Below are 12,458 nucleotides of genomic sequence, written 5' to 3' on the forward strand. Positions count from 1 at the left end.
ATAGTGTTTCACCAGCTTCGCAGATAGAACCCCGAAATATAGTTGCAAGCAGCAATGCCAGGGTTCAAGCTGTGGGCCCATTGCGCCACCATCAGGACAAATTGGACACGTTTCCCTAGGAGGAGGCTACTTCTGTACTCCTTATCACAACAAAAAATTGAACAGATCACATATTCCGCACATTTTGGAAAATATTTTATGATGTTAACCTCTTTAAAATGGCTTCTTCTCCACAAACACAAATACCTAATTTGGTATATAACATCTATGGATGCACATCTTCAAGACTCTTGTTCAAACAAAACGGCCCCAATAATCAAATGATCTCATATTAATGATTTTTCCTGTCCAAGAGCGAACTGAGCCATACAGATCAGCCCGACTCTTATCCCAGCTTTGCTGCTGATCCCGTAATAATGAACGCCAACAAATAGAGTAGGGTTTCACCAGCTTCGCTACTGAATCCCTAATGAATGCCAACAAATACAATATGGTTTCACCAGTTTAGCTGCTAGAACCCCTAATAATAATGAACCAGAAGAAATAGAATAGGGTTTCACCAGCTTTGCTGCTGAACCCTTAATGATCAACGGAAACAAATACAATAGTGTTTCACCAGCTTTGCTGCTAAACTCCTGCTAAACTCCTGGTTGCTGCTGCACTGAGTGCTGACAGGGCTTTGCCCCATGTGGGTTTATTAATTAACCAGGCAGATCACTCAAGAGTGACTTCGAAATTGGACGTCTATCCATGCCCTGAAGATGTCGGGAAATTATTTTGAAACCGGCCACTAGGGGCAGCAGTGAGCGCTATTACCATCAAGTAAACTTGGATTTTACTAGGGCGTTGTGGACAGGGGTGGTGGATGGGTATAATCCCATGACTCTGGATCAGAAGGTTGCGTGTTTGATGGTTCGAAGGTTGCGGAATTCCATTACTCTGGATCAGAAGGTTGCGTGTTTGATCACAGTGGTGGACACTCGTTTTTTATACAAATATGTAACCCTTAACCTTTGACGTCTCGAGAAACGTGGGTAGACGTCTAATTCTGGTTGGAATTAAGTAATTATAATCATTAACCGATTCCGGCTGCAACCATTTAATGCTTCAGCCTGGGCCTGAATTGAAAATGTCCAAACTCAATTTCATTTGAATGACAGCAAGAACATGTGTGTCCTGCCCCTGCCAAATTGACGACTAGACAAGTGTTGAACGCCCCTACACACACTGTCTGCTGCCAAGAGGGAATGTCTAGCTGGATCTGGATCCTTACCGGAAGGCTTAACATTTGTATCAACTGGAGGGACATTTGAAATCCTGGAGGACTACTGAAATTCCACACACAGTTGAAGTCGGAAGTTTACATACACTTAGGTTGGAGTCAATAAAACAAGTTTTTAAACCACTCCACACATCTCTTGTTAACAAACTATAGTTTTGGCAAGTCGGTTAGACATCTACTTTGTGCATGACACAAGTCATTTTTCCAACAATTGTTTACAGACAGATTATTTTCACATTGTGATACAGATTATTCACTGTATCACAATTCCAGTGGGTCAGAAGTTTACATACACTAAGTTGACTGTGCCTTTAAACAGCATGGAAAAATCCAGAAAATGATGTCATGTCTTTAGAAGCTTCTGATAGGCTAATTGACATCATTTTAGTCATTTGGCAGTGTACCTGTGGATGTATTTCAAGGCCTACCTTCAAACTCAGTGCCTATTTGATTGACATCATGGGAAAATCAGCCAAAACCTCAGAAAAAAAGTGAATCAAAAATCAAAAGAATTCAGCCAAGACCTAAAAAAATAAAAAATATTTTGACCTTCACAAGTCTGGTTCATCCTAGGGAGCAATTTCCAAATGCCTGAAGGTACCACGTTCATCTGTACAGACAATAGTACGCAAGTAAAAACACCATGGGACCACGCGTCCGTCATACAGCTCAGGAAGGAAGCATGTTCTGATTCCTAGAGATGAACATACTTTGGTGTGAGAAGTGCAAATCAATCCCAGAACAACAGCAAAGGACCTTGGGAAGATGCTGGAGGAAACAGGTACAAAGATATCTATATCCACAGTCAAACGAGACCTATATCGACATAATCTGAAAGGCCACTCAGCAAGGAAGCCACTGCTCCAAAACCGCCATAAAAAAGCCAGACTACGGTTTGCAACTACACATGGGGACAAAGATTTTGAGAAATGTCCTCTTGTCTGATGAAACAAAAATAGAACTGTTTGGCCATAATGACCATTGTTATGTTTGGAGGAAAAAGGGGGGGCTTGCAAGCTGAAGAATAGCATCCCAACCGCGAAGCACATGGGTGGCAGCATCATGTTGTGGGGGTGCTTTGCTGCAGGAGGGACTGGTGCACTTCACAAAATAGATGGCATCATGAGGGACGGAAATTATGTGGATATATTGAAGCAACATCTCAAGACATCAGTCAGGTTAAAGCTTGGTTGCAAATGAGTCTTCCAAATGGACAATGACCCCAGGCATACTTCCAAAGTTGTGGCAAAATGGCTTTAAGGACAACAAAGTCAAGGTATTGGAGTGGCCAACACAAAGTCCTGACATCAATCCTTTAGAAAATGTGTAGGCAGAACTGAAAAAGCGTGTGTGAGCATGGAGGCCAACAAACCTGACTCAGTTACACCCGCTCTGTCAGGAGGAATGGGCCAATATTCACCCAACTTATTGTGGGAATCTTGTGGAAAAATACCCCAAATGTTTGACCCACGCTGTTGTGACTTGGGGGCAGTATTTCCATTTTTGGAAAAAATAACGTTCCCGTAGTAAACGGGATATTTTGTCAGGACAAGATGCTAGAATATGCATATAATTTACAGCTTAGGATAGAAAACACTCTAACGTTAAAAATATTGTCTGTGAGTATAACAGAACTGATGTTGCAGGCGAAAGCCTGAGAAAAATCCAATCCGTAAGTGCCCCATGTTTTGAAAGCGTTGCGTTCCAATGAGTCCCTATTGAGCAATCTGGTTGATTGAGGCTATCAACCAGATTACGCTTTCTACGTATTCCCCAAGGTGTCTACAGCATTGTGACGTAGTTTTACGAAATTTATGTTGAAGAATAGCCGTAGGCGGCTACATTGCGCAAGTGGTCACCTGATAACCCCAGAGAGATTCTCGCGTAAAAGTTAGCCATTACTCCAATCGGTCCTACCGAAAAACTAATTGTCCCGATGGATATATTATCGAATAGATATTTGAAAAACACCTTGAGGATTGATTATAAACAGCGTTTGCCATGTTTCTATCGATATTATGGAGCTGATTTTGAATATTTTTGCCGTTTTCGTGACTGCAATTTCCGGGCAATTTCTCAGCCAAACGTGAAGAACAAACGGAGCTATTTCGCCTACAAAACGCATATTTTTGGAAAAGGAACATTTGCTATCTAAATGGGAGTCTCGTGAGTGAAAACATCCGAAGCTCATCAAAGGTAAACGATTTAATTTGATTGCTTTTCTGATTTCCGTGACCAAGTTACCTGCTGCTAGCTGGACAAAATGCTATGCTAGGCTATCGATAAACTTACACAAATGCTTGTCTAGCTTTGGCTGTAAAGCATATTTTGAAAATCTGAGATGACAGGGTGGTTAACAAATGCTAAGCTGTGTCTCAATATATTTCATTTGTGATTTTCATGAATAGGAATATTTTCTAGGGATATTGATGTCCGTTGCGTTATGCTAATTCGTGTCAGGCGATGATTACGCTCCCGCATGCAGGATGGGGAGTCAGTAGAGGTTAAACTATTTAAAGTCAATGCTACCAAATACTAATTGAGTGTATATAAACTTCTGACCCACTGGGAATGTGATGAAAGGAATAAAAGTATAAATAAATCATTCTTTCTACTATTATTCTGACATATCCCATTCTCTAAAATAAAGTGGTGATCGTAACTGACCTAAGACGGAATTTTTACTAGGATTAAATGTCAGGAATTGTGAAAAATTGAGTTTAAATGTATTTGGCGAAGGTGTATATAAATGTAAATTGGCCTAGTTTGTTAACAAGAAATGTGTGGAATGGTTGAAAAACAAGTTTTACTGACACCAACCTAAGTGTATGTAAACTTCCGACTTCATCTGTACATTCAGGAATACAAACTTGCTTATTAACAAGTCACATAATAAGTTGCATGAACATAATTTTTGAATGACTATCTCATCTCTCTACCACACATAAAATTATATTTAAGGTCTCACAGCCGAGCAGTGAATTTCAAACACAGATTCAACCACAAAGACCAGGGAGGTTTTCCCTTTGAGCATGATGAAGTTATTAATTACGCTTTGGATGGTGTATCAACACACCCAGTCACTACAAAGATACAGGCGTCCTTTCTAACTCAGTTGCCGGAGAGGAAGGAAACCCCTCAGCCATTTCATAATGAGGCCAATGGTGACTATAAAACAATTTCAGAGTGTAATGGATGTGATAGGAAAAAACTGGGGATGGATCAACAACATTGTAGTTACTCCACAATATTAACCTAATTGACCAAGTGACAAGAACAAAGCCTGTATAGAATAAGAAATAGGCAAATTCAGGTTGAAACACACAAAGAAGTTAAGGGGTTTAAATACTTTCTGAAGGCACTTTAGCTATTGGGAAGAGGCATCTAGAATCTAGATATTTTAGTGGTTCTGGGTCATTGAGGGCCTACTCAAATGTAAATGCAAGTCTCAGAGCAGAAACAGCCAAGTCACTCTAACAGTTCATTCTTGATGCACCCATCCCGTTACCGGGATCATTTTCGTCAACCACCGCAGAATTGCAGAGCGCCAAATTCAAATTAAATCACTAAAAATATTAAATTTTCATGAAATCACAAGTGCAATATAACAAAAAACAGCTTAGCTTGTTGTTAATCCACCTGGCATGTCAGATTTCAATAAAGCTTTTCGGCGAAAGCATACCAAGCATTTATGTAAGCACATCTCTCTCAGTAGGCAAAACATTACAAACAGCTAGCAGCCAAGTAGATTGGTCACGAAAGTCAGAAAAGCAATACATTAAATTGCTTACCTTTGATGATCTTCAGATGTTTGCACTCACGAGACTCCCAGTTACACAATAAATGTTCCTTTTGTTCCATAAAGATTATTTTTATATCCAAAATACCTCCATTTGGTTGGCGCGTTATGTTCAGAAATCAACAGGCTCGAGCGGTCATGACATCGCAGATGAAAATTTCAAATAGTATCCGTAATAATCGAGAAAACATGTCAAACATGTCAAACAAATCAAACCTCAGGTTGTTTTTACAATATATAATCGATAATATATCAACCGGGATGCTATTGCGCATACAAAACGCTGCTGGCACCCAGCCATACCCAGCCATACGCTCATTTTTCAAAATAAAAGACTGAAACTATGTCTAAAGAATGTTCACACCATGGGGAAGCCGTAGGAAAAGGAATCTGGTTGACATCCTTTTAAAATGGAGCGAAGGCAGGCTATGGAACATGGCTTTCAAAATAGAAGCCACTTCCTGGTTTGATTTTCCTCAGGTTTTCACCTGCAATATCAGTTCTGTTATACCCACAGACAATATTCTGACAGTTTTGGAAACTTTAGAGTGTTTTCTATCCTAATCTGACAATTATATGCATATTCTAGATTCTGGGCCTGACGAATAGGCAGTTTAATATGGGTACGTTTTTCATCCAAACATCAAAATACTGCCCACTACACTCAAGAGGTTAAAACGTTAGAGTCAGTCGAGTCGTCAACACTCGGTTCAGCTGCTGATAAACCTTTGCTTTGCTCTGTCGTCAATCCTCTATTACGCTGCTCATACACCTTTGCTTTTCTCTTGTGTCTTTACCTGGGAAAGGAGGAAATGAGGCTGGGTGCTGGGTGTTTACCACTGCGCTGGACGCCACCTGTTTGAGATGGGCCAAGCATGCTATTATCTCCTGTGCAGGAGAATATGGCCCCGTAGGCCTGGGTCATAAGAAGAGAAGAAACCCTGGATAATGTTCTCCTTTTCCTCCCGCAGGCGGCAAGTTGGGTTGGGGGAAAGGGGGATGGAGGGGGGTGACTGTGAGAAAACCTAAAAACCCCTAGAGGAAGAGTCCATGAATCTCTCGGGCCTCTATGGCCTTCAGCTCTTCCAGAACAACTTTGGCCCCTTATTCTTAAAACATTATGGCCGAACACAAAACTACTATCATTAGGTTCATTTGCTTCAGTTGCCCCCTCATATGTACGTACGTACATATTGGAGAGGTTCTTTCCTGACTGTTCTGCATGTGATGACTCCAATTTACACAGTGACACATATAGGGCACATACCGGCTGTGTATTTCTTAAATTATTTATTTTTTCAAAGTTCAAATACTCAGTCCATCAAACACATTTTTTATTTGGCCTTTTTTAACTAGGCAAGTCAGTTAAGAACAAATTCTTATTTTCAATGACGGCCTAGGAACAATGGGTTAACTGCCTTGTTCAGGGGCAGAACGACCTTTCGGTTACAAATCCAACGCTCTAACCACTAGGCTACCTGCCGGCCCACATATTGATTATATTATCAGATAATGTTGTAGAAAGAGACCAAAAGGATGGGAATATTAACCTCATAGTCCACCAATACCGGACGCGGGTTCGTGACTAGGGCTCAAGCTCATTAACATAACGCACAATGCGAAAAAATATTCCTAAAAATATTTAACCTCCACACATTAACAAGTAAAATAGCTCAAATGAAAGATAAACAAGTTGTTTATCTACCCAGCATGTCAGATTTCTAAAATGTTTTACGGCGAAAACATAGCACATATTTATGTCCAACCACCACCGCAGACATACCTCATTAGCATAGCCAAGTAGGAAAAAATATGCAATCAACAAACGCAGGATTAAAAGAAAAATCATTTCACTAACCTTTTGAAATCTTCATCAGATGACAGTAATATAACATGTTACACAGTACATTCATTTTTTTTTCAATAATCTGCAATATATATCCATAAATCTCTGTTTACAATGACGCATCGTTCAAAAAATGCTACTACAATGTCAGGAGAAATGAAATAGCTCCGGCAGATAACGTCAGCTAACAAGGAATACACATCATAAACTTTGACTAAATATGCATGTTTTACATATGTATAGCAAGAAACACTTCTTCTAAATGCAATCGCTGTGTTACATTTATTTTTAACGTTACAGGTTGCGTTCACTAGGCTATACTAGGAGTCGGCGCTCCAACATTAGCAGTATCCCTCCTCTATCTTGGAGTCGACAGAAACCCAAAATTAACACATAAATATTCCCTTACCTTTGCTGTTCTTCCATCAGAAGACCTGGAAGGGATTATACTTACCAAATCAGCGTTCAGTTTTCAAGTCTGTGTCTTTCGGTTCTCAAAAACGGCACATTTCGGTCGAAATGTAGGCAAATTTCAAGTGGATGCGCACCAAAACGTCGAAAGTACATATTATATGTCGAGTAAACTTGTCAAACTATGTTCATAATTAAGCTTTAACATGTTATAAAGGTGCACAGAAATCGTGAGGGCGAACAGAAACACACACGTCGTTTAATCGATCCTGAAGAAAGGACTTCACCCGGCCAGAGCGCGCGTAACAGTCACCTTATTTTTCGCGTGGCCGAGAGGTTTCAGCTCGCTCAAACTCCCGTGAGCGCGCGATTCTCACAATGACAAGCCCCATTGAAAGCAGGCTTCGCGCTGAACACATACAGACTGTTCCCAGGGCGGTAGCTGTTTGGGAAGTGCGTGTGAGATGACGTCAAAGATGGACCAACTTTCTCCATGACAAGATAGCATTTGGGAGAATGCATGCCCTGAGAGTTCTGCTTTTACATAGAGACAAAATTTAAACGGTTTTAGAAGCTTTAGAGTGTTTTCTATTCGATAATATTTTTTATATGCATATATTAGCAATTTTGGGGAAAAATATTTTCAGTTTACTATGGGCACGCACTTTCTCCAACAGGGGCAGTATAGAGGGGGAGATTCTTATAGTCAATAATATCTACAGTTTGCCTATGAAATGGTACCAGGCGTTGGTTAGTCACGTCGGGGGATACGGGGCCAGGGACCCTGGTCTGTAGCCCACAGTTGTGAAAACTGTGATAGGTTTGCTCTGGGAGCCTCCAGATACATTTTCCTTCTCCATGATTGGGGAATTCTGACACTTATTGAAAGGGATTAAAAAGAAAACTGTGTGACAGTCGCATTGGGTTTTATATCCCCCTCTGTCATCTTTATGTGCTACTTATGTTCAAACTACAGTCTCAGTTATTTTACTTCCCTTCCCAAAGGGGTTTTATGGTGGCAACCACCTTTGAGAAATTGAATGGCATGACATTGGATGGAAAGTCATTGTTCTGTCTCGTCACTCGCCGATGTTGACATTCTTTTGTAAATAAAATACATAATAGGTGCATATGCACTTATTCAGCTACCTTTGTTTTCCTTTCCAGGGTGTCCCGGGGCAAAGAAAACTGAATTTCTGACGAGTGTTCTCGACGCGCTGTCAACAGATATGGTGCATGCTGTCACAGATCCAGCGTCTGCCGGCAGGTTAGAATGTCACTGATTGATTTATTCATAGTTTTTTATTGATTTAAATGGTTTGGCCCGCTCCTTAATTAGAAAAATAAACAAAATGGCAGCCAAGTCACTTTAAAGCTGAGTGATATTCTTTTGCTATGAAGCTGAGTGGTATTCTTTAATATCATACAATATTATGAATTTAAATTATATTAAATTGATGTAAATATCACAGAGTGGGCCTTTAACCGATTAATTCCCTGATTGATTGATTAATCGAACAATCATGGATCCACAGGATGTTGGAGCCAGACCCAAGTCACACACTAGAGGAGAGAGTGGTCCACTGGTACTTTAGTCAGCTAGATAAAAACTCCAGCGGTGACATCGGCAAGAAGGAGATCAAACCTTTCAAACGTTTCCTGCGCAAGAAGTCCAAGCCCAAGAAGTGTGTGAAGAAGTTTGTGGAGTACTGTGACATCAGCAATGACAAGGCTCTGTCCCTGCAGGAGCTGATGGGATGCCTGGGCGTCACCAAGGAAGAAGGTGAGATACCAAATTTTCATTCCCAGAGAATTCCCAACCAGGAATGCTGCCTGACACAAATGGGATTGGTACACCTCACAAATACTAATGTTGTAATAAGCTGCTAAACGATTAATCGAAAATGACTATGAAGTGATTTTATAAATGAAAACTGCTTTCATCATGTAAGGCTGATTATATTGTGACACTGTTTTACTCCAGGGACCAAACCAGGTGAAGGTACATCCTCCAGTAAACTGGTAAGTAAAACCCTGGCAATTACTTGTGTGAGTATTATATGCTGCACTTAAAAGGTCAGCAAATATCAGAGTGACAATAAGGAGAGTTGAGATCCAAGCAGTGAAATAATGGGAACCCGTCTGCCCTCTTTAAATGTCCTTAATATCAAATAGTCCAACAGGTGCATTGTTTAAATATATTTTTTTTATTAATAGAAAGACAGAGACTGTACTCCGTTGAGATTTTGGAATAATCGAAACCGGAGGCTCAAATGCAACAATATAAATAATTTATTCGGACATCATAATGTCCTAAAAGTGCAAGGTGCATACTGAAATGCACACTGAGGACACTGATGATGGTTTGAAATTTGAACCTTTTATTTATGCATTTTTTCTGCACCTTGCACTTTTTGGGAGTATGATGCCCTAATAAATTATACATATTTTTGCATTTGAACCTCCAGTTTGGGGTTCTTGCAAATTTTACCGTAACATACAAGCAGCTAGTGGCAAGTAGGTTACTGTGAATATCAGATCAACGACACACAGTACAATAATGTAAAATGTACAATACTACTGTAGTCGTAATAAAATAAATGAATGAATGAATGGATGAATTTATTAAATTAAATTAATTGATGAGAGATGGGGGTGGATATTACAGTATTTTACTCGGATTGGTGCAAGCAGGTTGGCTGCTAGGTAAAATGTTTTCACATTACAGCATCTATTAATATTTGTATTTTATATCACTTGCACTTTTAAAGGCCATAGTTAAGGCTTCAAACTGGCAGTGACTACAGTTAAAAGCAGACCAAAAGAACATGCCAAAATGCTTAACCTTTAAAGGTTTAAGACTTGCTCCCACTCCAATCTGTATCCTATACATTTTAGATTGATGGTTGACTACCACACATCAGTTAAATTGGTGCAGCAGTCTCACAAACGGATGCAACAAAAATGAATATAGGGACACGCAAAAATATGATAATGAGTCAGAAACAACAATACCATGCACCAATTGGTGGTAAAAAAAAAGAAGATGTTGGCGCTCCAAAAATATGGCAAAATAATCTATTCTGTAGGGTGGAAATACAGCAATTATTTTTCCTCTCACATTTTCCAATACTGCACCTTAATTTACTGTATTATGCAGTATAATGCTTCTACAGTATTTTACTGTTGATACATATATACATTTACCGTATAAATTACAGTTTTCTGTTACAGTATGATCTCTTTTTATAAGATCCTAGCAGTGCTAACACTGCCTTTGAAAAGGAGGTTATAATAACTTTGGAGAAAGATGTGTGAGATATGTATCACAGATATAGTTTGCTATAGTGCTTGGTTCTCCCTCTTCGCAGAATCCCTCAAAGAAGCAAGGCTAAGCCAACAACCGAGATTTCCCCTCCCCTTTTGGAGCTTCTGCCAATCGGCAATGGAAACCATAGTATTTGCACTTTGTACTTTAAGAAATGTAAATTCCCTTTGTAGAAATTAGGTATTTAAACAGACTGCTGAATCTGTGAATGATGTAGTTTTTTTTATGTCTTTACAAAAAAATATTTAACACATACAGTGTATGTGTCTTTTGTGTCTAAAGAAAGTATACTTTTCGGAGTTGTACAAGTTTTGTGATGTTGCATTTTGTGTCCGCTTTGAATTGTTACGTTTTACTGTTGTTGATGTTAATGCAGATGTATGTATAGTTTGTTATATGGCTAAAACATTAACTTAGGCCCCTCCGCATTTTTTTATGTACTTACTGACCTAGCAGCCCTTCCTGAGCTCTGTACAGCAGTTTGTATTATTAAACATGGATCATCACACAATTAATTTTGTTCAAAATGTATACATGTTTATTAGAAATAAAGAACTCTTTTATGACCCATTTGGGTCCCGCTTTAAATGACATGCTGCTTAAAAAGGCTTCATAAAGGGTGGCAGGTAGCATAGTGGTTAGAGCGTTGGGTTACCTAGTAACCGAAAGATTGCCAGGTCGAATCCGGATCTGACAAGGTAAAAATCTGTTATTCTGCCCCTGAACAAGGCAGTTAACCCACTGTTCCTAGGCCATCATTGTAAATAACCATTTGTTCTTAACTGACTTGCCTGGTTAAATAAAGCCTCCATATAGCGTTCATAAACACTACAAGTGTCATATATAACTATGTCTTGTTTTATAAAGTGTTTATTCATCTGGCATAACTGTGTGACATAACCACCAATGTCAGATGTGACATAACCCACTATGTCAAATGTGACCCAATTCAGGAACCTAGGTGAACCGTTTGAACCTAAAACATATTTTTTTTATCAAAATGTGTTTTTTGATGTGAACTTCCAAGTGCCTTTATAACAAATTTGTATGCCATCTGTAAATACAAATACAATTTCTAAATTGCAAGCCTTGTTGGTCAAGCCACAGAAAAAGCCAGCATAGTCAGAGTTGGACCTGACCGGCCTCCCGGGTGGCACAATGGTTATGGGCGCTGTACTGCAGCGCCAGCTGTGCATTCAGAGACTCTGGGTTCGCGCCGAGGCTCTGTCGTAACCGGCCGCGACCCGGAGGTCCGTGACTGTCAACCATGACTTTAAACCTTCGTCTCTCCCGAGCTCATACGGGAGTTGTAGCTACTAAAACAATTGGATACCACGAAATTGGGGAGAAAAAGGGGTACAATAATAAAAATATATATATAAAAAAAAAAGAGTTGGACCTGACCTAAACTTCTCCCAAAGTAAAAAAAAAAGTTGGTAGGGCCTTTTAAAATCAGTTTTAAAAAATTGCCTAATTTTCCCAAATTCCATTTTCTTGATTTTGTTTTTCCAGGTTTTGATTTTCCCTCCTTTTTTTCTGCTTTACCCCAGTTTAATAGAAACACGACCATATTTTGATGTTCTGTGTTCACAGCAAATGCTTAACATCAGGGGCTAACTTTTGAGGTCTGGTAAAAAAAAAAAACGTAGATTTTTGGATGAGCATGCCATGCCATAATTGGTTAGTGTTTTTTTGTAGTGCAGTAAGCACACGTCATGTGTTTCAGCCGGCAATGGAATGGGTGGAATAAAAGGCCAGTAACACTTCAAAGCCCTATGAAACGACATCATAT

At 39.5% G+C, this 12,458-nt stretch overlaps 1 protein-coding gene across 3 annotated transcripts in view; it reads left to right on the forward strand.

Moving 5' to 3' along the window:
- smoc2 (SPARC related modular calcium binding 2) overlaps positions 1-11,494 on the forward strand; it is an 85,802-nt gene extending 74,308 nt beyond the window's left edge. For all 3 annotated transcript variants that reach the window (XM_029670024.2, XM_029670026.2, XM_029670025.2), the window contains 4 exons: positions 8,506-8,605; positions 8,874-9,121; positions 9,323-9,360; positions 10,710-11,494. In XM_029670024.2, the coding sequence (XP_029525884.1) occupies positions 8,506-8,605; positions 8,874-9,121; positions 9,323-9,360; positions 10,710-10,733 (410 nt within the window). In that variant the 3' untranslated portion in view covers positions 10,734-11,494. The remainder of the gene's footprint in view (positions 1-8,505; positions 8,606-8,873; positions 9,122-9,322; positions 9,361-10,709) is intronic.
- The last annotated feature ends 964 nt before the right edge of the window (positions 11,495-12,458 follow it).

This window comes from Oncorhynchus nerka, linkage group LG10 (assembly GCF_034236695.1).
Source record: "Oncorhynchus nerka isolate Pitt River linkage group LG10, Oner_Uvic_2.0, whole genome shotgun sequence".
Taxonomy (NCBI): domain Eukaryota; kingdom Metazoa; phylum Chordata; class Actinopteri; order Salmoniformes; family Salmonidae; genus Oncorhynchus; species Oncorhynchus nerka.